This window comes from Chrysemys picta, chromosome 14 (assembly GCF_011386835.1).
Source record: "Chrysemys picta bellii isolate R12L10 chromosome 14, ASM1138683v2, whole genome shotgun sequence".
Lineage (NCBI taxonomy): Eukaryota > Metazoa > Chordata > Testudines > Emydidae > Chrysemys > Chrysemys picta.
In genome coordinates, this window is record NC_088804.1 from 42077793 (window position 1) to 42103825 (window position 26033).

The 26033-nt window shown below is 61.4% G+C and overlaps 1 protein-coding gene across 6 annotated transcripts; it reads right to left on the reverse strand.

Annotated features, from left to right (window-relative positions):
* Positions 1-25878, reverse strand: VPS9D1 (VPS9 domain containing 1). 6 transcript variants are annotated; one of them, XM_024110139.3, is made up of 15 exons: positions 25232-25873; positions 23958-24033; positions 22229-22321; positions 21444-21600; positions 20518-20629; positions 19974-20036; positions 19016-19068; positions 18058-18145; positions 17489-17574; positions 16562-17067; positions 15640-15769; positions 14768-14976; positions 13147-13231; positions 8499-8603; positions 1-3332 (listed from the first exon to the last, which is right to left on the reverse strand). In XM_024110139.3, exons 1-15 carry the CDS (start codon positions 25325-25327, stop codon positions 3239-3241), a joined length of 1953 nt encoding a protein of 650 aa, XP_023965907.2. In that variant the 5' UTR covers positions 25328-25873; the 3' UTR covers positions 1-3238. The 6 variants fall into 6 exon arrangements, with proteins under 6 accessions (XP_023965907.2, XP_005308243.2, XP_065423452.1 ...); XM_005308186.5 differs by having other exon boundaries at positions 16583-17067; positions 25232-25869; XM_065567380.1 differs by lacking the exon at positions 25232-25873 and adding an exon at positions 24356-25069 and having other exon boundaries at positions 16583-17067.
* Positions 25879-26033: the final 155 nt, after the last annotated feature.

Consider the following 26033-nt stretch of genomic DNA (forward strand, 5'->3'; position numbering starts at 1 on the left):
GGGGAGCAGCCACGTTTATTACGTTACAATCCCTCCACTGCAGGAAGGTGTTACAGTAAAACAAAGCAGCCTTGAAAGAGAGCGAGTGGAGCGGTGAGCGGCAGGGACAGAAAACACTCCGCTGCACACACAGCCTTCAGCGGCTAGAGCGGGTGGCTTCTAACCAGAAGAAGCCCAAAGAACATGCTGGGTGGAGGTTGCCACTGTGTGGAAGAGGGCGACGGGCAGCTCCCATTGTTCCCTGCCCTCCCATGTAGGGCAGCTGCCAGATGAGCACAGATCAGCCACTGCTACGGCGGAGCATGGCGCAAAGGCCCCAACCGACTGGAGCGTGGCCCAGCTCTTCCCATGGAGCTGTGCCAGTCCTACTGTCGGGCCCCAAGACACACACGTGGCTCTGCTGCTCTCACCTGAGCACCCAGGAATCCAGGCCCCAGGAGCTGCCGTGAAGCAGATTGGCCCCCGTTGGGATAACTGGGCCCACAAATGTTCCCATTCGGGTGAGCTCAGCTGTAACACGTGCAGGAGTTCTAAGCTCTCACAATAATAGAACAGGTGTTGGTGGGAAAAGGTGCAATGGCGACAGAAAGGCCGAGTTAGTCTAATCAAGAGGCCTAGTGCTGTAACTCAAGGACTGTGTTAAGAACATGCCTGGTGAACAAGAGACCTGTGCACCCAGAAATCAGGGAACCAGAATTGGTGTGTAGGAAACTAGGCCTAATGCGCAGACAAAACAACAAGGGGATGAGTTATTCTGCCCACCACTCCCTTGGCAGGGCCTTAAAGAGACAGTGGGGAGAAAAAGTAGGTACTGGAGTAAGCTTCACCATCATGGCTGACACCACCTGTCTCCTGGGACCCCGGGCATTCGTCAGCCGAATCCTGAGAGATCCTGACCGGGCTGGAGAGAGGGACCCAGATGACGTCAACCCCTCTGCCAGCACCAGGGTAACCCCCACCTGGGATGTGAGAATTTATCTCCTCCCTCCCCCTGGATCCTTTCGCTTCCCCACCTTATTTCTTCTTCCCTCTCTCTCCTTTCCCCCCCGCCTGGCTTAGCTGGCCAAGACTGTATATTCTGCCACAGCGCTGGGAGCCTGGGGGCCCACAGGCAGCTAAAAGCAGCGCCCCACCCAGCCCGACGCTGGAAGGAATTTGCTGGGTCTCGCCGGAGCTGGGCAGCCCGTGTGCTGTGCCAGTGGTTTTCCACCAGCGAGGTTCTCAGAGGTCAGCACTGGAGACAGAGGTTGCATTGTCTCTTTGCTGTTCCTTTCCCTCCCCTTTTGTGTGTTCGTCTTGTCTTGTCCTTAGGAAACAGAACAGGAATAACCGCACCCAGCTCAGCTCACTCCTTTCCCCAGCAGGACAGCTCTCCCTGGCTCCGAGCCTGGCAGCTAAAATCTCTCCAGCGATAGGGACAGCAAACGGGGTGTTGGTAACATGAACCCCCTATTCAACACTTCCCAGGGCAAGGCTTTATCTGCTTTTCCTTGTCTTGTCTTGAACACAAGGGGCGAAGGATTTTCAGGGTTGTTTGCCATGGTGCGAAGCAGGCTGAGGTCTCCGTATACCAAACCCAGATCGCGTTTGGCACTGTTCAGAGTTGGACAGCGACAGGGTCTTGTTAACACCCGTGACTCTTTGGGTCCTGCTATTCCATCTAAATTAATACAAGCCCCTTCTGCTCTGCCCGCCCCCTCCCCCCCCCCAGAAGATCACGGCTCTCCCAGCCACGCCCACGGCAGTGCCACCACCCTGCCTCCAATCTCCCTGAGCCTGAAGCGGGCAGGGATGGCCAGGACAGTCTGACATTGCTCCTGGGGGACATCAGGTTCTCCACTCACCTCCCCGTTGACAGGCACTGCGGCCGGCTCAGCCGCCCTCTCCAGGGAGGATTTCAAGTAACTCCAGCAGATCCAGTAGTTTTTCACCGCCAGGGATTTTGCCCCATGGTCAGTAGCATTTAAAGCTCCAGCTGAAATGAACCCAGTATCTGAGGTAGGGGAAATCGCTGCCCTGCAGCCCTAGCTCCCACGGGCACAGCACTCCCCAGCCCGGGGGGTAGCGGTGCCACATCCCTGCCCCCCCTGCCGCTGTCTGGTCAGAACTGAGCATCCGTGCAGAGTCATGGAGAACAAACACACGGGTTCCACCCAGCGCTCCTCCGGGGACGAACATGCTGCCCCCCAGCCCAGACACCCACTAGCCTCTGGCTCCACTGCCAAGCGGTGTGCACAGAGCCAGCTCCGCATTAGCTGGCCCAATCAGACTCCAGCACTCACCCAGAACAGGCCCCAGAGGCAGCCTACGGGGCCCCTTGGGCAGCAGCTGAAATGAGACGGGTGCTGAGACGCGATATCACAACCTCTCTCTCTCACACACACACACACACACACACACTTTAAATACACAGTTCAAACGCCGGCACAGCCCGGGGGGCGGGCGAGTAGATGCTACCGCTTCAGCCGCAGGATGCTTGGTGCCGGCGCCCAACATCAGCTCCTGGCACCACGCGGTCAATGTCCCTGATAGGATGAAACCGCCCGTGTCGGAAGCTGCAGCGCCCAGGGACCCTGCAGTGGCCACAGGGCAAGACCAGGCAACATTCGAGACGAGGAGCCACAGAGCTGGGGCCTGTTCCAGGCCTGCCCTTTCCAACAGCCACCACTCACCCTGGTCAGGCGGCTGCCGGAGGCTACACAATGGGCCAGGTCTGGTGGCCCCCAAGGAGACCCTGTGCTCAGCTCAAAGCAAGGGCAGCTGTCCGGGCCAAGAGCCCTCCAGGCCATCCCTCTCAGTTGGTGGCTGGGACCCCAGGGCAGTAACCGCCCCCTGCAGCCCCCCGTCCCTGTGCACTGTGCTCCAGGGGGAGGCTGGAGGAAGCCCTGCACAAAAGCAGCAAAGACAGGCTCCTAAAAAGCATCAAGACAGGCCCGAGCAGCAGCAGTTACTGGTCGAAGCCTGTGGGCCGTTCTCCCCTCGCTCCGCAGTGGTTACACTTAGCATGACAGGTGCAGAGCAACCCACTGCCACCCCAAACCATTGCACAGAACATGCCCTGCCCTTCACAGCAGGCAGGACAAAGGGGTAGGGAAGGGGGGAACGTCTGGTCCTTTCTCTTCAAGTCAGGCCCCAGGTAGTGTCTCCGGAAGACGTGTCAGCGCCATCTCCCAGCCAAGGAGGGGTTTGAGTGATCAGGGCGGGGCCCATCTGCTCAGCAGGCGGACGCAAAGCCCCATTACTTCACCGTGGCTCCTCTGTGCAAGGCCTCCACATAGGCCAGCGCGCTCTGCAGGGAGGTCAGGCAGTAACCCTCCTCTCCGATCAGGTACCTGGCACAGAAACGAGAGAGATCAGGGCACCCCGAAAGCCACAGGAAGGGATTTCAATCAGTAGCACGACCCACCTTGGAGAGAGCCCCACCCCATCTCCTAGTGGGGCACCACCCGCCTGGTCCTGCAGACACAGCTCTAACCCCTTTCCACCGCGAGCTCTGAGCCTCCCCAGCATGCACTAACCGCCCCACCATGCCCGTCCCACCCATGGGCACAGAGGCAGCAACTTATCCAAGGGCACCGCACAGTGTAAGCTCAGCCCTCCCCTCCTTTCCCAGACCGCTGGCCTCCACACTACCCCGGCGGCGAGTGCTCTGGGTTAACAGCCAAGCAGGGGATACAGCAAATACAGGGTTCTGTTTGAAAAATAAACCCATTTAAAATTAAATCTCAAATTGACAACCTATGGTAAGGCCTCAATTTATCATCATGTGTTACAATCATTTACATTAAATGCAATATGAAGCAATACGGGTCGGCTGCCAAGTTTTAAAGAAAGTCAAAGCCCTGAACTGGAGGAAGTGCCTGGAGCCTGAATTTGTGGAAGGGTTAAAGCAGCTTTTGACAGCAGCGGCTCTTCTGCAGGTGCAGAGAGAATATTGTCTTCTCATTCAGTTCAGTGACTAGCTCATTCAGTTCAGTGACTAGCTCATTCAAAGTTAAGAAACCAGCCAGGATTGAAAAGGCAGGAAAGCTGTTTTTCCTCTTCTGTTCTCCGAAAAAAACTAGGTGTGAGAGGATGCGATCTACTAGTTCTATCATCCTGGAAGACACAGCGACCAGAAACAATCTCTTCAGTTTACTAGCTACAGACAATACTTCCTGTGTGTAACAAATCAGTTAGTTTAAAAAGTTGATCAAAACAAATTTTGCATTTCAAATAACTTTTCTTATGTCTCCAGAACTGTTACGAAAGTTCTACTAAATAAAAAAAAAAAAAAATTAAAGTGCTGGTTTTGTGCATTTTTAATTGAATTTGAATTTCTATCCAAATAGAACTTGACATAAATCATAAGTAAAATAATATTAATCATCCAGTAAATCAGAAATGTATCGCTCACCATTTTCTAACAATGAAAAATTAAGAATCTAAATGAATGCAAGTTAAGCTACATAAATGCTTAAATAAATGTTTCTAGATACAGTGCATCCTCCTGATTAGCAAAAAGCAGCACCAACTGTAGTGTAAAGGCTATATTTAACTGCAAATCAGCGTGTTTTAATGGTTACCAACCAATGAGAATCAACCATTCTTTAGGAAAATAACTAAAAGTATAGATACAAAACATGATTAAAATTGGTGATTTCAATCGCTTGGATTTCAATCAATTCTCCCTGAGAGTAAGGCCTCTTCCCGCCAACACGGAATCCTGCAAAGTCAGAGGGTTTTGGAAGGACGGGAATCCTGAATCCCAAATGGCTCAGTGGGGGTACGTCGCTTGAACACTCCCAAGGAGGCATCGTCAGCCACCTTCGGATGCAGCCCTGCCAGGGGTCAGTGCCCCAGGTCCTTTCGAGCTGTGTCCTCTGAGCCCAACAATTCCCCCTTCCACTGCCAGGGCCTGCTCTTCCCAACCCCCTTCTGCACACAAGCCCAACAGCTGCTGCCAAAGGCCTGGGGGGACCGGTGAGAGCATGAGGGGGATTAAAGCCCCTCCATTCTGCAGCCCCTTTCATCGCAAGGCCCCCACCCTGAGTCTCTTCACGTTTGACTGGCGCTAACAGGATCACAAGGACGGCTCAGTAGGAACAAGGCAAGAGCTTCTCCGCGGCTTGGCGGCCTGCCTGGAACCCTGACCGCACGGAGCAGAGCCTGCTGGGTTAGCGCTCAGTGCCCGGGCAGCAGGACGTGCGAAAGAGCAAGGATGACACTGCTCACAGAAACCCACTGCTCTGCTTTCCCTGGGCCACCAGCAGCTTCGTCCCCTCCCTCCCCCGCCACGCCGAGAAAACACCATTAACTCCTTGGGCCCTGGGGTCCCCATGCCACTCCCCACCAAGGACATGGCCCGATTGGGTACAGGGCACCTGGCGGGGAAGCTACCTCATCCCAGGGCTCCCAGCCTCTCAGGGAACCGCCAGCCCCGCTCATGTGATGTCCCATCCCAGCACAGGACGTACCACCCTCGCCAAGGGGCACGTGTCCCCTAGCAAAGGGACAAGCGAACCCCTGGGCACGCCAAGGGGGCCAGGGCCCCGTGGGGGGTGCTACTTCCCTTCCAGGATAACCCCTGGAATACAGCTCTCAGCTGGCTGCTGAAAGGAAGGGGGCAGCAGCCGTACTGGGCCAGGTCAGCCCAGCTCCCCTCAGCCGCCCACTCTAGGGGGCCCAGGAAGCTCGTTCGGTTTTTGAACTCGCTGTGACAGCTCCCTGGCCAAGCTGAGGGGCCTGGCCTCGGCCAGCGGCTCTGCCCAGCCCTGGGGCTGCAGCAGGGCCAGGGGAGTGGGGCGGCCCAGCAGCTCGCTCTGGCTTAGTCAGAAGGGGCGGCCGGAATCGGGCTCTAACGCTAGCTCTGCACTGACTCGCTGGGGCTGCAGGGGATGCCCTGCCCCTTGGTCCCCACCCATGCCCTGGGGCCAAGGACACCAGGCAGACGTGTCTGAAGTGCCTTGAGAGCCACGGCAGCAAGAGACCAGCTGGGGGCTCTGGCTGTAGGGGCGGAGACCAGGCCTGGGGGTCAGAGCGGGGTTTGCACGCTAAGTCCCCCCAGCCCAGGACAGCCAGCCTGGCTCCCACCACTCTCCCCTCAGCGCCAGCCAGGGCCGGTATCAGGCCTGCGGAGGGGAACGTACTGATCACACCACGGCACCCTGAAGGGCAGGGCCAGCTCTAGGTTTTTTGCTGCCCCAAGCACGTGCTTCGTTTGCTGGTGCCTAGAGCCAGTCCTGCTGAAGGGTCCAGCTGGGCACTCCTGGGGCCACACCCTGTGAATCCATCCAAAGCAGCTGCCCCATGCAGAAACCCCTCCTCACCCCTGGCTCTCGGTGGGGCTGTGGGCAAGGGGCTGCAGGCACCAACGCTGCCTTAGGAGGCCGCTCCCCGGGATCTCAGCAGATGTGGCCGCACTGAGGGGAGGGGGCTTCGCAGCCCTGTGACAGCAGCCGTGCAGGGGGCTGAGGGGCCAATGAGCCAGAAGGGCCCTTCCAGCAGCAGCTCTAGGGCTCACACTGCTGAGTTCCCTCTCAAATACATCCCAGGCTGCCCCGGGCTCTTCTCAGCCGCCTGGCCTGTACCACCAGGGCTCAGCCGGGCTGCCCACCTCGCCCACACACTCCCGCCTTGCTCAGACGTGTTCCACGCCAGGGCGCGGCAGAGACTGCTGGCTCAGCTCGGCTGTGGAAAGCAGGGCGTGAGCGGGGAGGCCGTGGGCTGGTTTGCACAGGGCTTGTCATATTTCTAAGGCCTCTGGCGCGCGCTGCCTTTGCCAACACAAGACGCCACTGGCACTGACAGGGTCAATGCTCCTCTCCTCACCATGGGGATTCCTGAGGGGAATGGGCCGTCGGAGGGAGCCTCACAAGCAGCTCCTCAAACCACTCAGAGCAGCTGCAAGGTGGCAGGGCAGGCCTGGGCTCCCACTGGACTTCGGCGACTCCCCTCTCCGGTGCTTGGAGGTGAAGGGAGTGGGGCCAAGGGGCTTAGGGCATTACTTTCTCTGGTACTTACAGGGTTCCCCGCACTATAGGTGGGTAACCTGAGGGTTACGGCACTTACCTGGGGTCCCCTAAGAGCCTGGGGCAGGGATCAGAACTGAACCCACATCTGCTGAGTCCCAGCCCAGTGCCTTACCCACAAGGACACCCCAGCTGTGCCCTGGGGCAGGCTCAGGCTAGGAAGCCGGGCAGCAGAGACGCGGTCACCTCTCGTGGGGAGACGCAGCAGCTCTGCAGTCTAAGCACCTTGAGCTGCTAGCCCCACACATCTCAGGCTAAGCAGGGGAGCCCACGGCACTGCGGGGCGAAGGAACACGTGGGCGTTGCAGGAGGGGATGCTGTCGAATACCCGGCACTGCCCTGGGGGCCCAGCCTGACGCAGGAGGATGCTGTGTGAAAGGAGCCGGAGCCCGAACGGAGCCCCTGGCTAGAGCTGGTGCAAACTTACCTGCTGGAAAGTGCCGATTTCATGGAATTGAAACATTCTGCAGGAAAGTGTCCATTCCAACAGGCAGCTTCCCGCTGCCACACCTCCCAGCTCCCTGCCAGCCAGGCTCCCGGCTCTGCAGCCGCTCCAGACGGAGCACGGCATACAGGACAGCCACGGAGCCAGGCACAGAAAGCTTTGAAAAACTCCATTTTGGTGCTTCCAAACCAGACTCTATTTGGACGGGTCCATCCCGCAGAGAATCTGACACCCAGCACCTCGCTCCAATCTGGAACCAACACTTGCTTCGAAATGTGAAATATTCACAGGATGGAAGTTGTGGTTCCAAGACAGCTCTTCCCACGGCACTTTTCGGCGCCGTGGCCCCAGCGCCCAGCCCAGTCCCTCTGCCTCAGTTCTCCCTGCAGCTTCACGTAGAAGGGCAGGCGAGAGCAGATCCAGTCCTGTATCGTGGTGGGTTCTGCTAAATCCCCTTAAAGTGCTGCCCCCTGCTGGAGGGAAGTGATTGCTACGTAGCTGAACGGACGGGTCCCTTAGAGCGTAGCTGGAAGGGTGCTCGAGGGGGGTGGCAGGTGTCATCACAGCTGCAGGAGAGAAGAGGCCACTGGCCCCAGACTCGCCAGGCACTGACTGCTGCTGCGGACGGGACACTGGGGGAATCCAGTGCGTGGTGAAGCCATCGGCGGTGAAGCCAGGGGTCTCGCTGGGAATCAGTACCGGGGGAAAGCCAAAGCAGCGCAGGAGAGGGGAATTGTGGGTGACGTCCCGGCTGAACGAGTGGAGTTGGGGAAGGGCAGGAAGTATCTGCTGCCAGGTTCCCAAAGGCCATAACCTTCCCATATCGGCACTCCCCACCCTCTCCGGCCCCGCTCCGGTGCCAGCCCCTTCCCAGCTCACCCACTCACTGGCCTATCACCTACTGGGATGGGGCCCGGAGGAGCCACCTCCAGCATCTGGCACAGAGCAGCCAGGCGTTAAGTGCCCGGAAATGCAGACTGGGTGGCGCACAGAGCCACCAGTGCCAAAGGCGCTGAGGCAGCAGGAGGAATCCCCGTTCCTACCCTTCGTGGATAAACTCCTCCAGCGCCGCGCACTCCGCCACCAGCTGCGGGAGGTTACTCTTCAGCACCACGTAGGACAGGATGGGCAAGAGGTCGTCGGCACCACTGCAGGGGGCACAGGTCACAGGTCAGCATCAGGTTACTCTCTCCAAGGAGCTAACACCTCCCCCCCCTCGCCCCGCAGGTCCTTCTCCGGCTGGCGGCGGGTTTGCTGCAGTGCCCATCGGCACTGACTCTAGGCGGATCATTAGTGCACAAATCACTTCCGGGGGACTGCCGGGAGCCTGTGTGCTGCAGCTGGTCACCGTCAGGAGAGGGGGGCCTGGCCAAGGGGCAGCAGGACAGGGAAGGTAACTTACCAGCTCTAAGGGGTAACAGGATTCTCCTCACAGGAGATCCAGACCCAGAGCACTGACTTTACAAGTCAAGGACAGGAGCAGCATGGCCTGGCAGAGGCCTGGGTTCTGTGCCTGCCTCTGCCAACAGCGCCCTGCGTGACTGCAGGACATCACCTCCCTTCCCCATGCCTCAGTTTCCCTGTCTGGGGAGACTATTTACCTTCCTCCCAGAGGTGCTGCGAGATGCGCTGGCTTGCCAAGTGCTTTGCGATCCCCAGGAGGAAGGGGCCAGGGAAGGACAACACGAGATTCAGCCTCCCCAAGCACCAACGCTGCCAGCTCACTCTGGAAACCAAACCAGCCAGGGTTTCTGTTCCACGCGGCATCGCCAGCAGAGACTCAGAACGCAGGGGCAGAAACCCGAGCAGGCAGGGCAGAGGCAGAGGCGCTGGAACGAGGCGTGCGGCTGCACCCCCAGCTTGAAGTGGTTTCCATCATATCCAGGGTTTAGTTTGGTTCAGTGGCTCTCAACCCCCCCACTGTACACATTGTTCCAGCCCCCTGGACAGAGGGGATGCCAGGAGAGCAGAGATCAGCTGGGCCAAAGGGCCCTTTCCCAGCGCAGCCCATGCCCGTCGCTTCCAAGCAGCAGTCAGGAGCCAGGTTAGCGAGGGCTAAGCAGCGAGACCACAAGGCGTGTCCCTGCCGATACTGGGCAGTTGTAAGTAAGCTGAACCATCGGTTCCTGTCAGGCTGGACAGCGGCTGATCTAGGGTGAACGCCTCAGGAGCAGCTGACGTCCAGTTTCAACGTCTCTAGTTTGGCATCTGTGTCCCTACAGTAGGTGTGAAGGCCCCGGACACGTGAATCACCAGGGCTTGGCAGGCAGCAGTGACACATGCCGTGGGTAACTGCCAGCAGGCTCCATTCCCACCCAACACTCACTGCTCTGCTGTCCACCGCCCCGGGACGGTGAGTCAGTGTTACACGGGAACAGATTTCATTCAAAACCCCCTTTCCATTGGGCTGGAATGGCGCCAAGCGGGTGCCCATGGAGCAGCGGGGCAGGACTGAGGGGTGCTGGCTGAGAGGAGGGGGTCCCAGGGCTGGAATGGCACCAAGTGGGTGCCCACAGGGCAGCGGGGCAGGACTGAGGGGCGCTGGCTGAGAGGAGGGGGTCCCAGGGCTGGAATGGTGCCAAGCGGGTGCCCACGGGGCAGCGGGGCAGCACTGAGGGGCGCTGGCCGAGAGGAGGGGGTCCCAGGGCTGGAATGGCGCCAAGCGGGTGCCCACGGGGCAGCGGGACAGGACTGAGGGGCGCTGGCCGAGAGGAGAGGGGGCCCAGGGCTGGAATGGCAGGAAATGCTGTGGGCCGGACGTGGGGCTGGGCAGAGCACACCTAGGACGCGTATGCTGACACCTGTGGCTCTCCCGCTCGGAGACTCTCTGACAAGCACAGATGCCAGCACTGGGCAGCCCTGTGGAGGGATTTGCTCCGCCCCCCCAGACAGCCTTCACTGCTCCCACCCCAAACACTGAGCTGGAAGGAAGCCGAGCCGGGGCAGGGCACAGCGAGAGCCCAGGCCCTACCCACAGCCCTGGGAGTCTCGCGGAGAGCAGGGGGGGTTGGAAGCCCCACAGCGAGTCTCACAGCTCCTAGAGGCTGCAGTGCAGGGCCCTGAGCTAACCGGCCCTTAGCCGGGGGGGAGGGGCAGGAGCGACACCCACCGGGCAGTGCTGGGGGTGTGGGGGGTCAGACGTCCCCAGGCAACGAGGGATTAATGAACAGCAAAAGCTGATCGCTCTGGCTTGGGTCCCTGGGGCACGCCGGGCATGGGCAGCAACAATCAGATCAGTCACTGACAAGCCATGCTGGGAAGGAGCCCCTGCCAGCTTCCATCAGCTGCATGTGCTTTGGTTCTCAGCAGGCGGCCCAGAACAGCCCCGGGGTCAGTGCCCGCATGGGGACGAGACGAGCCCAGCTCGCCGTGAAGAACACACACCGCCGGAGGGAGGCTGGCGTGACGGGAGCAGAGGCGCCCGGGCGAGGGGGTGCGTGGAACCAGAAGAAAGGCACAGACAGGCCAAACAAACTCCCTGCCCCACAGCACCAGGCCATCTCAGTGCGGCACGACGATGCGCGCAGGCCCCGGAAGCTGCTTCGGGATCATTCATCGCCTCCGAGCTGGGCTGCCCCAGACGACGCAGGAGGAGCCCCCAAGAAGCCAGGATGGACGGCAACCTGGCATAGGGTGGAACATGGGGAACGAGAGGAGCAAGGCAGCTGCCCGGGGCTCCCACAACCACAGCCCAGCAGAAAGGGCGTCGTCCTGCTGCAGCAGCCGCCGGGGTTTTGTACCGTGCAAAGGGGGGGGGGGGGGGGAGGGGGAGACAGAAGCTGCAATGTGAAACAGGAGGGCGCCACCTACAGGCTACACTGGGAAAGGACGGAGCTTGGCCACAATGGCTTGGACAGGAGCCTTGGGCCGGGGGGCTCAGGGCACTCACACCTGGCTGGTTTGCAGAGCTCCCCACTGCCTCGCCCAGCTGTATGGTCCCCTGCCCAGTGCGGCCGAGAACCAGGCCTGGCCCGGCGCTCACTTCTGCTACTTCCAGAAGCGGGGGAGGCCGCGGGCCCCTTCCAGTTACAGCGAGTCACGGCCGTTCGGCCCAGCCTCAGGGGCTCCCGGGGGGTGTGGGGGCCGTGTCTGAACATCCGTTCTGCTCAGCTTCCAGGTCCCAGAAGCCTGGACCCCAAGGGTTCCATCCAGCCGTCTCAGGGGCGGAGGTGTAAATGCATTCGGGATACCCCATGGCAGGAGACTGTCCCCCGCCAACCAGCACTGCCAGGAGCCTGCTCTGCTCCGGGGACTCTGCCATGGGGTGCCTCGCCCCAGAGGGGCGTGGGTTGTGTGCAGCCCGGGGGCTGGGAAACTGGCTTCTCCTCTCCCCACTGAAACTGGAGGGCCAGGTTTTTAAGCCCAGGTTGGACAACCACCTGTCTGGGAAGGTCTAGGGACACATGGCCCTGCCTCAGCGCGGTGGACTGGCCTGGAGAACCTCTCCGGCTCCCTTCCAGCCCGACGCCGCTCTGCGGCTCCCACAGCGGGGAGCAGAAAGGGACACAGCCCTCGTGGGCAGGGTGATCTGTGCCACACACCAGCAGGTTGCAGGCTTTCCGAGGGCAGCACTTCCCAGTGGGCCCCCACAACTGTAACACAGCCTGGCAGGAGGAGCTGAACAGGACCCACGGGCTGGGGACGGGCAGAGGAAGCTGGGGGGGGGGGGGGCAGCGCTGAGCAGGACCAGCCGGGCCGAGCTGCAGCAGGACAGCTGCCGAGAGCGACCCATTTTACACGACCAGTGAGCTAAGGAGGGAAAACAGCCCGGCAGTGAGTGTCAGGGAGTCTCCTGGCTGCAGCCCCTCGCAGCCGGGCACCTCGGCCTGGCGTTCCTCGCCCCCCCCTCACTTTATGGGGAGTTTGCACCTTTGTTTGAAATGTCCCAGCCCAAACTCTGCTCAGAAGCTGCGGCTATCGCTGCCTCTCCCCGCGCTCGCCCCTCTGGAACAAGGCAGCTGAGACAGGCCTGTCTCCCTCCTTCCGCTGCAATGCCTTTGACAGGCCTGGCGCCCGGCCCCAGAGCTGCCGCCGGAGCGAGCCGCTTGCCCCAGACTGCGGGACGTCCGCGGCTCACTGGGACTCAGCTCCCTGCTCTCACTCCCCGTCTCCCGCTGCCTGGCTAAGTCCGAGTGACAGCTTCGAAGCTCACGAATTGCCAGCCCTGGCCCAGTGATTCTGTGCCGCAGACCGAGCTCTGAGCTCTGCCCCGGCTCAGCAGGGGAAGCCGCGTGGGGCGGGAGGCGCTGTCGGAAGCTATCCGTCAAGGCCCAGCCCTCCTACAGCTACAGCTAGTCCACGGACGCCTGGCTGACGGGCAGGATCTGACTTCACACAGAGCTGTCCCAGTGCGGCCCAGAGACCCCCGCCATGGGATCCGGTGAGCCTGGCAGCAAGGGGGCAGCCCAGAAAAGAGTAACACCCCCAAAGCAGCTCGCAGGCAGGGACCTGGGCTCCTCACTTGTTGGGGGAGTGTCTGGTGTGAACCCACCACGCTCCTCCAGCCCTGGGGGTGCACAGAGCTCTGGGGCTTGGACTGGGGGTGCTCAAGTGCCTCAGCTGCCCCCCAAGTCTTCTCCACTGATGCTTGTTTCTACCGTCCTCCCCCCCCGCCCGGTCTTCCCCTCTAGCTGGGCTCAATGCCCTGCCACCATGCGTCCATCTCTGGTGTGTGTCCCCTTGTGTACTCACATGGCCGCGGACGCGGGCTGGGGCCGGCTCTCCCGGGCAGCGCAGTACTCCTCTGCGCACTCGCAGATCACACGAAGGGCTCGCACTGCAAGTCGCAAACCACAGAGCGTTAGTGACAACTTGCACAGGGAAGGGGGGCTCGTACTGCAGTGGGAGGTGGGGGTGGCTCTCTCGGGCCATGCTGGGGTCCAGAGCAGACCCTTTGTATTTGCACCAGGGATCAATGATTAGGAGCGCATATCTCTTCCCACCCCTGGCTAAGAGGGGATGGCTACTGTACAGGGCCTCGAGCACCCACGTCTTCAAACAGATTGTCTCACAGTCACCTCTCCTACTGCTCCCCATCACAGCTCATTCCCTGACTCTCCGAAGTACTTCGATGGCCCCAGCATCTGAGCACCTGACAACCTCGAACGGATTTACCCTCCCTGCCCCGTGCCATTATCCCCATGGCACAGATGTGGAGCTGAGCACCAGGGAGGCTAAGTGACATGCCCAAGGTCCCTCAGGGAATCTATGGCAGAGCAAGGAACTGAACCCAGGTCTCCCAAGTGCCAGACTAGTGCCCGAACCACAGGGCCACCCGTCCTTCCTCTCTACCATCCCTGTGCCAACTCCAGCCATTGCTGCCACAGGGGACACCACTAGGGAAGGAGTCCACGTGTTTCTGGTTTCTTTGAGGGTGGTTTTGCAGACAGAAATGAGGAGCAGCCGATATCGTGTAACCAAACAGCTCTCTGCTCCTCCCAGCAAGCAGCGTGGGACCTCTAGACAGGTGGTTAGAGAAGGGGACCGGGGGCTAGGGCTCCCAGGTTCTATTCCCGACTGCCACCCTGGGCAAGTCAGTCTCACTCTGTGCCTCCTGCTGGCTCCCTGTGAACTGGTGCTAGTGCCAACCAGGGACGGCTGCAAAACGCATTGTGGTCTCCAGACGAAGAGAAGGCCTAGGAAGGGTTCAAAGATGCTGGCTGCCCAACGCAAAGCCAGGCCAGCCAGACTCCTCAGTGGTCGATTCCTGGCTTGGAGCGCGGCCTCCCGGCGCAGGGAGCATCAGGGAGAGGCACAGAGAGGAACTAGAGCCCGCAGGACCCAAAGAGCCGCATTCACAGCCTACGGCTGCCTCGGGTAGAGAAGCTCAAACTGCTGGACGTTAACGGTGCAAAAAGAGAACAGAGATGCACAAAGTAAAGACAGACGGTTGAGATGAGCCAGCTAAGGGAGGGGGTGAGGACAGGAGATCTCTGCTCTTGAGACAGGGAGCGTGTGACCCTACCCAGCCTCTGACTGAGATCCCAAGTCATGGGGCTGAAAGCGGCGCCCCCTCACCAGGGAGAAGAGCAGAAACAAGTAAATCACAGTGGCTCTTTCATTCTCTAGTGCTTCCTTCCATTGAAGGGTCTTGTGGGGGAAACCGAGGCACGTACGAGGGACATGATTTTGCCCAAGGTCACAGAGGAAATTGGTGGCAGAGCAGAGAACAGACCCCAGGGGTCCGGGGCTCTCCTGCTCTACACAGACCCAACTCCTGAAAAATCAACTGACAAGTTTATAAAAAACAAACCAAACGAGCCAGGTTCCTGGGGTGCCCCTGCCTGCACCCCAGAGGAAGAGCAAGCCTCACCAATGCACTCCAGCTTCCTCTGCGGGCAGCTCTCCAGCAGGATCAGCCCCAGCTCCTGCACCGCCGCGCTGTAAGGGTAGGAACCTGCTGCATGGCCTTTGCTGCCCTGGGGGAAGAGGTTAGCGGAGACTCCTAGTTCCGAAGGGGGCATGTTCCTGTGGCGCTCCATGCTCCTGGACAGGGCCACCTCCCGGGCCTGGTAGACCCTCCTGCAGGGTGCAGAGCAGAGAGGAGGTGGAATGCATGGCAGGGCGCTGTCTTCCCAGAGTCCTGCCAAATCCCACCCACGGGGCTGGGTTCTCTGGTGCCGCCCCACACCAGCCAGGCCCCACAATGGCACTGCCTGCACTGGGGCCAGCAGCGGAGGCCACACCCACGCCGACTGCTCCACTCACACGGGAGCCAGGGATTAACAGGCCTGGGCTAGACACCCAGGCGCATCTGACCTCTGCCCAGCCAAGGGCTGCCCTGGTATCCCTAGGAGCCCGCGGGCTGCTCCGAATTCACACCGGGAGGGGAGAGGCTGCAGCCACCCTGACCCCACCCACCGTGCTCCACGCCGATGCACAGAGACACGTGGACGGGTTCAAACCCCACGGCCCGGCCGCCTGCTCCCCGCAGCACCTGACGCTGTCTGTGGGAAAGGGATCAGCAGCCCCACCAGAGCCACCACTGGCCTTTCCACGGCTCTGCACACGGAGCATCACACTAGCACCACACGCCCCGAGAATTCGGTCTGGAGAACCGGGCTCTCCCCAGGAGAACCTCCCAGGTGGGTAAAGCCTTGCGCCTCGAGTCCCCCATGCAGCATTCCTTCCCATCCCACGCCGGCGCAGCCTGGGCCAGGCCGGAGGGGCGGAAGAGCGCGGTACCTGTAGAGGGCCAGCAGAGGAGCCCAGAGAGGCGAGAAGAAGGCTTCCTCAATGCGCGCCAGGCACTGGTCCTTGGAGGAGGCAGTGTTCAGGCCCTCGAAAGCCAGCAGGGTCAGGGAGAGCAGCCTGTCTGGGGAGGAAGTGTTACAGGCAGCACGCTGGGTCAGGCTCTCCAAGCACTGCCAGGCCCTTAGACAAGCATCTCCTGAAGGCGCTGACAATGAGAGTGGGGCGGGGCCCAGCAACGCACGCTGCGTCTGCATGCGTTCATTACGGACGAGCAACGCTGTGCCACTTGCCTGCCCGGGATAGAGCCCGGAGCCTGCAACAACCCGGCCTGGAACGGGCAGGGGCAGGTGAGCAGGAAGCAGACACGTCATGGCGGAGCCCCCAGTCCTACCAGCACGACGGCCGCGGCTCCCAGGAACCCACCACCGCAGGTGCCAGAAACGCCAGGAGAGCCTCGCACAACTGCCTCTTGCTGGGCCACCTCCAACCCCCATGCGGGGAAGCGCAGGGAGCTTCGCCCCACGGCTGAAGAGCCGGGCAGCCCATGCTGCCCTCTGGCCTCCATGGAGCTTCCAAAGGGAACTCTGCCCGGCACTGGCAGGCCACGTCCTCGCCCTCCCGACAGGCTCCAGCCCCGTCCAAGCTGCTAAGAGCGTGGAGCAGGACAGGGCGCTGCATGCTGGGACGCGGCACGGGCCGTTAGGTCTATGGGCGGTGGGTCTGCACTGACCGGGAGGACACGCTGGGTAACTGAGGGGTGAACGGGGCCGGCACTTTGGGCTATCTTCATGGCTGTGGCATTACCCTCCCTCCCCCAGGACAAAGGTCTGGAGGGAACAATCCGCGGGACCCCGTGTCTCTGACTCGGCTATCCAGACCCCATGTGACTGTCCCGTGGACCCATCGCTCACACCTCTCTCCACACGCCCCTCACCCACTGAGTTGTGAATGTCCTTCACGATGGCTTTCAGCTGCTCCCGCAGAGAGGCCTTCTTCTCAGCTGGGGCCGGGGGCTCCACTGGGGGGCCAGTGGGCCAGCTCTCGGGTGCTGCCAGGAACCGTTCCAGGTCCTCAAAGGAGCTCTCTCTGTTGGCCAGGCGGGCAAGCGCCTCTTCCTGCGGGCTGCTCTCTGTCCCCAGGTCCTCGCACAGGGGCGTCGTGGACAGGCTGTGTCGCAAGTTCACCTTGTTCTCCTGGACGGAGGCCATGCAGTACAGGCTCTGGGAGGACCTGAGTTTCTGGCCCCCAGGCGCTGGGGTCAGCAGTCCCTCAGCATCCAGCGAGAGGGAGGAGAAGCCCCTGGAGGTCCTGGAAGCAGTGCTGAGGTCAGCGAGGTTCTGGCTCACGATGGGGTAGAGCCTGCTGTAGATCACATGCTGGAGCGTCTTCAACAGCTGGGCAATGGGGTGCTCAGGGAAGCTAGAAGCAAAGGGCAGATGCTCACTGCAGGGAGGGGAGAGGAGCCAGGCCTTCCCTGGGGTGTGCTAGGGGCCGGCCCACGAGGATCTGGAGTTGCCTGGCTGCCAGGACAACGGGAACTGCAGACCCACGTGACGGGGAGCACAGCACCACGCCAGGGTTAGGAGCCTCATCGGGATCCCACCGCACCTCCCTCCGGGGGCAGGGCACAGTTCGGTGGGCAAGCGCGCTGCACTCTCAGGCAAGCCCCTCCTGTCACTGTCTGGGCAGCTGCCCCCTCTGCCTGGGGCCAGGAGAGCCAAGGAGCAACTCGGCAGGACACGGCGCGTTCTCAGCCACCCGGCACCCCCCAGCGCAGAGCCCCGGCCGGGGGAGGGGAGGGGCCCTTCGGCCCGCGTCAGCTCTCCCTCTAGCTCGCTACCTGAGGAGGTGGGAGATGAGGCCGGACACCAGAGCGAGATCTGTCGGGTTCTTCTTCAGCTTGGCTTTCCAGAGCCTCGGCCACTCCTGGGGGGGACAGCAGCAGAGAGCAGCTGAGGCTGCGGCTCCCACCGGGGGAGCCCTGGACAAGGCAACCCCAAAAGATAAGTGACCCCTCCCACCCAGCAAAGCTCCCAGCGCTCCCAACCTCCTGGTTCCCGAGCCACGGCCTGGCCAGAGGGGCACTGCTGCCCAGATGCAGTCACACTGCAGGGGGGCCTGTGCCCTCTCGACTGTTGGAGCCAAGCAGCAGCACCACTCCTCTCCTGCTGCCATTGCCACAGAGACCAGAACGCCTGCACCAGGGCTGGGCACTTTCTGTCACCCCCACCACAGCCTGGCTCCCAGCTCCGTCCCCTTCTGGCCGACCCAGGGCAGATGGCTGGCGGGGCAGCAGGCAGGCATCGAGGGCTGCGCGCTGGGGAACGTCTCCCAGACTTCAGGGTCCAGCCGGCTCCTGAACGCTCCAACCAGAGTCACTTCCCAGGGCGCTGCCGCACCGGTACTCACATGGTCCTGCTCGTACTCCAGAATGGCAGCATAGAGCGCCCTCTGCTCCTGCTCCTCGGGCGTGAGGGCGATGCTGCTGGAGAACCTCCTGCCCAAGAGAGACCAAGGGCAGGGTGAGACCCGCTGCTGCCTTTCGGTCTGGAGCCAGGGCTGGGTGCCACCCAGATGGGCAGGAGGGCAGACTGCAGGGCACCAACTCTAGCAATACCCAGAGCAGACCCCTCGAGAGCCCAGCCAGCTCCGGCCACGATGCAATAACCCAGCCAAATGGGAACAGGCGTCTAGAAACGGGGCTGCTCACCCGCAGAGCTGCATTGCAACTCCCTGCACCTGAAGCAGCGCTCAGAGAGGAAGGGAAAGGGGCCCTGGGATGTCACAGGCGGCATGTTGCAAACAGGCCATAAGTTTGGGATCGAACCTGAGCGCCAGCATACGCCACCATGCCAGAATACTTTAGCTGTATGGGTGCCTCCATTGGAGCTGGGATGGTGTGTGGGTGGGTGGGTGTCTAGTTGCGTCTCTGCCTCAGCTCTGCTCGTTGTCGGGCACAGTAGCAGTTGGCACTACTTGGAACCCAAACGACACAGGCCGGGAGACCACGGCTGGAGAAGCTGCTGGTTCGGAAGGACACCGACAACAGCCCCGCGGACTCACACCCACACCTCTCTCGGCGCTCCCAGAACCCTGCTCCCACTGGAGGGAGCTACAAGATGGGCGAGCATGCGGGGTAATGACATGCAAATTAGCACACCCATAATCCCTCTCTCCAGCACTGCCACAAACAAGCAGCCTTTCCTCCCCGAGGCCGGCTGAGGGGAGCGGGAGTTCTCCACACTGGGGGGATCTTTTAACCAACAGAAGCTTTGCTGTTTCCTTTCCTCACCCACCACAGCTGGGTCTCCCGCCCCGGAAAGGCCCCCGGACAAGGGGCCCTTCCCCAAGCCCTGGCCTTGCTCACCTGTTGGCAGCTTCCTGCAGCCGCAGCCTGCGCTCCTCCATCTTCCTCTGAAGCTGGCGCAAGCCGAGTCAAGGCTCCACAGCTGTGTCTCCACCCAGCCAGCCATGGCCATGCACAGGGGCAGGGCTTGTCCTGCACCTACCGGCCGCAGCGCGGCCCAGCCAGCTTCAGAGGCACACGCCTCTGGCCGGGGGCTCAACAGAGAGCGTGCACAGAGGCAATCAAAGCAAACTCAGCACCGGGCAGAACCCGCAGCCCCAAGAGGCAGGGCCAGGGGCCCACTGACACCCCAGCGCAGCCCTGCATGGAGCGGGGGGGGAGGGGGCATGGCTGTGCCTCAGTGACAGGGCTGAGAGGGGCCCCCTGACACCCCAGCGCAGCCCTGCATGGAGCGGGGGGGGAGGGGGCATGGCTGTGTCTCCGTGACAGGGCTGAGAGGGGCCCCCTCCCCTTTAGAGCAGCCCTGGCTGGGACACGCTGCGGACACCCCCGCCCTGCTTAACAGGAAAGCTTGAGCCGCTGTTCGCCTGACTTCCCTTTCACCAAGGGCAGGAGGGTATTTGAACCAGGCGCCCGGGGCGGGGGGTACGTGCTGGGGTGGGAGAGCAGCAGCCCCTGCTCTGGGGGGGCTGGGCAGGAGACACAAGTCGAGTCGATGCACTGGTGGCAGCAGCTGTCTCTAGGGCATTAGTGCTGCTGTTGTTACGTCTAAGAGGTGCCGTCTCCCGGCCTTTCCCCTGGGATTCAGACTAGGTGGTGACCCTCTGTGCCAGGAACTGAATTTCTCCTCCCCCTGCCCCCCCAGGCAGCAAACGCTCTAGGCCCACTAACCCAACTCTCCCCTGGAAGAGAGGGTGAGCCTGTGTCCCTGCCCCCCACCGTTCTGGATACAGGACAATAAAATAGCCCCATGGCTCTGTGCTTGGGGAGACCTGCCAGGGCAGGATGGGAAGGATACCGTCTCCTCCCGAGCTTTGGCAATCACCAGGTTCTCCATCATCTGCCGCTGGAGGGACAGCGTCTGCAAAGCAGAGACAGGCCTCGTTGGCATTCCCACAAGCCCGCTGTGACCTCTACCTCATCGGAACGTCAGAGTGCTGGGGCAGAGCACGGGCCGGGCCATCCCTCGCGGGCAGCGTGCTCGGAAAGGAACCGGCTGCATCCTAGAAATGCCCAAGCTTCTCCACATGCTCCCAGAGCCCAACGCAGCTCGGGGACGGCCGGGAGTTGCAGGGCACTCTGGGGAAGGACATGCAAATGAGAGCACCCGGTGGTGGCACTCCTAAAGCACAGGGCCAAGGGCCACGCAGCTGGCGGGGCAGGCCCATCTTCAGCTCCAAGGGGCTGTGGCAGCGACTTGGAAATCAAGCTCATTTACGTGCCACTACCCAGAATGCTCTGAGGCAGCAGCAACTGCAGGCTACTCCAAAGCAGGCCGGGGGAGGGGAGGAGGGAGACCCCCCCCCCCCACTCCTTGCCCGCGCCGGGGGGTCTCCACTTGCCAGGGACGTCTTCTGCACAGCCTGGCTGGGGTTCAGCCGTGCCACCCGGGCCTCGTACGCAGCTCTCAGCTTCTGGTTCTGCAGCGATGCCTCCTCCAGCGGGGTGAGCTCCCTGCGAGGACACAAGAGCTGCGAAGTTACCCTGGGAGAGGAAGGACGCCCCGGCGAGGGCTGGCCCCGCAGTGAGCGTGAGGCCTGGATCAGCCCTGCCCAGATCAAGAGGCTGCAGCAAGAGACAATCCCGGGTCTCTCTTCACCCATGTTCTGGCCCAACCTGGACAGGCTCAAAGGCCACACAATTCTTCCCTTCCTCGCCTGGCACAGCAGCACCCGCACCGGGAACCTCCATGTTCTCTTCCGCCAGGGAGGAAACTACTCCCCTGGCAGGAGGGGCTCACGGAGCGACACCCCATCTCCCTACCCCGCGCCCTAGGTCCTGCCCCTCAGCGTCACAGCCAAGCTCCATGCAGGCAGCTGGAATCAGGTGACTCACCGTGGGCAGAATGGCCTGGACCAGAGAACTCCCCCTGCCAAGCTGCCTCAGGCCTGAACGTCTGGGAGCCTGGGCCAAAGGGCTGACATCTGAGGGGGCTGCTAGAGGCCCAGCCTCCAGATCCTCCTTGGAGGCAAGACACAAAACCGGGGGAGCCCAGAGCTCTGCAGGGAAGTCCCGGGCATGGCCCGAAGCTTCCAGAGGTCTTGGCAGGCAGCATCTATCCCCTTGGCTAGCCGCCATCTGCCAGCCTGAAGCAGGAGCACAGTGAGTGGAGAGGAGGGAACCTCCCTACTTGGCCCAAGCTGGCACTATGGCACATGGTTGCACTGGGAGGAGATGGTTCTTCACCTCACACGCAGCACCCCCAGCCTGCAGCCCCTGGAGGGCTGGGGAGACTCCACGCCACATGCCCCAGCTCCACCTCACTTACTTTTTAGTGCCCTGAGCTTTGGTGATCTGCAGTTTCTGGAAGATCTCCGGGGGGAGGAAGGGAGACAGCTTCCCCCCCTCATCTGAGAAGACCCTGCGGTGCCTAGAGATGGGAGCAGGGCTGGGGCCCCTCTCGTGGGCCGCTGGCTTCACATTCCCTGGGGTTGGGGGAAGACGTGGGTCAAAGCAAGTGTTTTGTTTAGAAGTTACTACAAGCAGTGAAGGCTGGCAGGGAAACCTGGGGTTGCTGGGTGCCTTGGAGCAGCAGGGCCAGGCAAGCCAGCCCCAGCCCCTTTGTGCACCCACAGGCCTCCACAATGGGCACCTGAACAAGACACTGGCGGGGATTTGCTGCCCTGATGCCTCCCGGGTCTCAGCACCAGAGGCGAGGGAAGCAGGCAATGCTGCATTCCTGCTAAGGAAGCCAGCACCAGTCTCCCCTCCCTGGGGACTCTGCCTCCAAAGGCTCCCAGCTCCTGCTGTGCGGGGAGGGGGAAAATCAATGAAACCCACCCCCTCCCTCCCGCCCCTACAGATAATGTTCAGCCGCCTCCTGCTGCCACTCCCCTGACCCCAGCAGAGCCACCCACTTTCCGCGGGCGGCCCTGGCCTGCTGCCTCCCATTCACGCTCGGTGCGTGGCTCTGCAACAAGGTGTGTGTCTGCCGGAGAGAGGCCCCAGCTCCCCGAGGCGAGAAGCGCTTTGTGCCTCAAAGCATCCTCTTTCCCCAGAGCTCAGCCCAGCAGGCCGTGTCCCGTCTGCACCCTGCGGCCGGGGGCAACTCACCGAGCACGGCGGCGCTGGACTTGGCTCGCTCCAAGCACTGCTCGGCAAGCTTCAGCATCTTTGGGGTGTCAGGCGTCACGGCGTCGCTCCCACCTGGCACAGGCAAGAGGCGGGGTCACTGGGTGTCCTTTCCCAGACAGGAAGGTGCAGGGGGGGAGGGGGGGCAGCCAGGCCTCCAACTGGCACCGCTTTCCCGGTGGGCTGCTTTGTGTTGTAACCAACGGGCAGGGACAGCTTGTTCTGTACCCCGCCCTCCTCCTCGGCCAGCCGGGACACAGGGCCATGCTTCAAGGGGAAGCGTTCCCTGAGCACTGCAGCCTGCCTTTCTCCAGGGCCTTCTAAGACAAGAGACTTTCCAAGCTGGCCCCCTCCACCGGACGCGGTGCAGCCTCCAGCAGTCCTTACCAACGCCACCTAACAGGACCCCAGAGGATTCTGGGTCCAACAAACTGCAGGAGGCATCCAGGGAGGCCGCACCCTTTCTTTCCTGGCTGCAGAGTGCCCCAGGTGCTCTGCTGACAGACTCGGAGGGTGCAATAGAACCTCGGAGTTATGAAATGACCGGTCAGCCGCACCCTGCCCTTGGAACGGGAAGTATGCAGTCAGACAGCAGAGGCAAAGAAAAGCAAACACTGTACAGAACAGTACGGTGTTCAACCGAAACTATTAAAAATAAAGGGAAAGTTTAAAAAAAGATTTTGACAGGGTAAGGAAACGGTTTCTGTGCCTGTTTCATTTAAATGCAGCCTTTTTCTTCTGCCTAGTAACATTTCAAAGCTGTATTAAGTCAAGGTTCAGTTGTACATTTTGGGAAGAACAACCACAATGTTTTGTTCAGAGTTACAAACATTTCAGAGTTACGGCCAGTCTCCATCCCCGAGGGGTTCATAACTCTGGGGTTCTATTGGATTTGCTGATCCACTCGCTCAGACTGCGGCTATGTGAAGGATGAATACGGTTATCCGTACTTCCAGCACAGAGGCAGCCAACAATGTGAAGTAGTTCCTTGTTCCTTTAGTCCTTGGCACATGGATGCAGTCACATGGTGCACTACACAGGGCCAGTCTGAAAGCCCACAACTGTGCAGCGGGCCCAGGGGACAGGCACCAGGCCATGAAGGAAACGAATGTTTCAGGACTGTGAAGCCTCTGGAGAGCGAGGGAAAAGCAGTCCAGTGTCTGCTTTTCACCATGGAAGTGGTAAGTCTGGTGGTTACTGCTAGAAATTTTTGCTAGACACTGCCTGCTAGTGGGAATCTTCAGGGTCGGCAGTTCCCTTCCACCAAGGGATCTCCTGCGTGCATGTGGGTGGAGCGCAACACCGCCAGGTATGTGACCGTTCATCATCCGCTGCCCACCCCCACACAATCCCTGCCACCTTCCAAGTGGCTGGAGGAATGAGGGCAGCTGGGACTGGAGCGTGGAGACGGCTACTCGGTGCCAGAGAGCTGTATTTCACTAGTGAGCTGTACAGCACTCCTCCCACAGCTCACTTTTACAGTAATTAAACAATCAAAATAACCCCTAGGAGCCAAGATTTGAATTGCGGGTTAAGCCACAGAGCCCCACCCCTGCTGGGGCAGAATCCCAGGCTGGGGGTTCTCGTGGCATTACAGCTGTTCATCTCTGGAGGCTCCCCCCAAATATCAGGCGAGTGCGTCCAGGGAGGTAACTAGGCCGTGACCCACCCTTCAGAGGATGGGAGAAAACAATGTGAAGCTGTTTTGTACCTTTCGCTGCTGCTACTTCCTCCAGCAGGGCCTCGGAAATGTAGCTGATGCTCTTCAGGTACTCCACGTAGGCCTCCTATCAACCAGAAGGAACAGAGAAGTGGGGGGCTAAGGAGCAGCTGGTTCTACCAAGTTCACCTTTACCAAGCACCATCCACCCACCCGTTCACCCAGAAATCAGAGCCATAGAACCTGCAGCCCTGACCCACTCTGCAGACGAACTCCCAGCTGAAGCACATCAGAGAGCGCTCCGGGGGGCCTCTTTTGGGAGATAGACTGGGGGAGGTGGTGAGTCTCCTCACCTTGGTCTCGCAGGGTTCTGTACAGCACCAGCACTGTGGAATCTAAGGATTCATTCCCCCCAGGCTCCTAGAGACCCTCGCGTGGTCACTTCTTACCCCAGGCACTAGGAGCTCGCCGCATCCTGCAGCAGGCACCAGAAAGACGCTGAGATGCAGTCCCTGCAGCAGGTTCGTATGGGGGCCCTGGATAATGAGTGTTGAAAAGGCCTTCCAATTCCTTCTGGAGAAACTGTCCCCCAGTGCGGGAGGCTCCCAGCCCCCCTTCCCTCCCCCCAATCTGGAAGGCTTTGTGTGGTGTGGGATCTGGAAGAACAACTACAATGTGGTTCCAACTTGAGTCCAGCATCCTACCCCGTCATCCATCCGCACACCCTGTACAGCGAGTGCGCAGGGCCCTGTGCAGGGCTGGAGCTGGGCGTGGGGAGAGGGGTGGCAGGCCCCAGACCATGCCTCCCACATGATTGCCTTGATCTCGGCTGGAGTGAAGGAGTGCCCTGGTTGTCCTGTCTTAGAGTGAAGTCATTGTGTAACATTTGTAGGGCGGTAACACCCAAGAGCCCAAGACTCTTTTAAGGCAGTGCACTGTGGGAGCCCTGGGCTGGATGCACCCCCCACCTAGAGAGGGGTCACCAGCTAGGGGCTGTTGTAGGAGCCTGTGGCCCTGCCCCATCCGGCGCTGCCAACACCACCAGGCCCAGGCGCGGAAGGGAAAGCCCAGCCCAGCCCAGCCCCCGCGTGCAATCCCTGGTGGGAAGAACCCCGCTGGGTCGTGGGCCCCGTCCCCGAGCCCCGGCCCGACACGGCCCCGCCTTCAGCCTGGACACGGGGGGGGAGGACGTGGCCCAGCAACGCCCCCCGAGCACGCGAGGCCGCCCCCAGCTGCGTGCCAGCGCCGGGCACAAGGCCCCTCCCACGCGGGGCACAGCGGGGCCCACGCACGGGACACGGGACGCGCCGCCTGGCCCCGCTCACCCGCGGCCGGTTCCCGGTGTCCAGCTCGATCGCCCCGGCCGCCAGCTTCATGGCGGTTTGCAGCGGCTTCGCCGCCCCGTCCCCGCCGGCGGCCATGGCGGGTCGGGGCCGGGCCGGGCCCCTCCGTGCTCGGAGCCCACCGGGCCGGGGCGGGGGCTGAACCGCAGCCGCAAGCAGCGACCATGCTGCTACTGCGCATGCTCAGTGACGTCTCCACCCAGCCGGGAGGGGGGCTCGTGGCGGCCGGGCTGAGTCGTGCAGCGCCGGGCACCTCTGCGGGCAGCTAGCTCGGAGCGGCCGCTCTGAGCTGTACCAGGGCTGACCCCTCGGGGACCCGGCCCCCCGCTTTCCCTGGTTGCTCTGGCGCCCCCGGGGAACCATCGTCGCAGGCTGCACCGTGCAGCCGTGTCCGAGCACCTCACAGACACCCCTGGGCTTATCCGTGCAGCCTCCTCCGCCCCATAGGGGAGTGACCTATCTTGAACCCCGTTCTGCAAGAGGGGAAACTGAGGCACAGAGCCGTGGAAAGACTCGCCCAAGATCACGAGTCTGCAGCAGAGCCAGGACCAGACCCCGGCTCTCCCGAGCAGCCCCAGTGCCTACACACCAGCCCATAATGCTTTCTGTTAGTTCAAAGACCGTCCGAAAAAATAGTGTTAAATCCACCCCCCTCCTTTGGTTCTTTGCAAGAGTGCGTTGGGCACCTCCGGCAAACGAGTGGAGCTGGTCCCTGCCTCAGGGCGTGGACAGACCCCGCGGGGGCCCGCTCAGGGGTCTGGCCTGGGATGGAGACCGGTGGGTA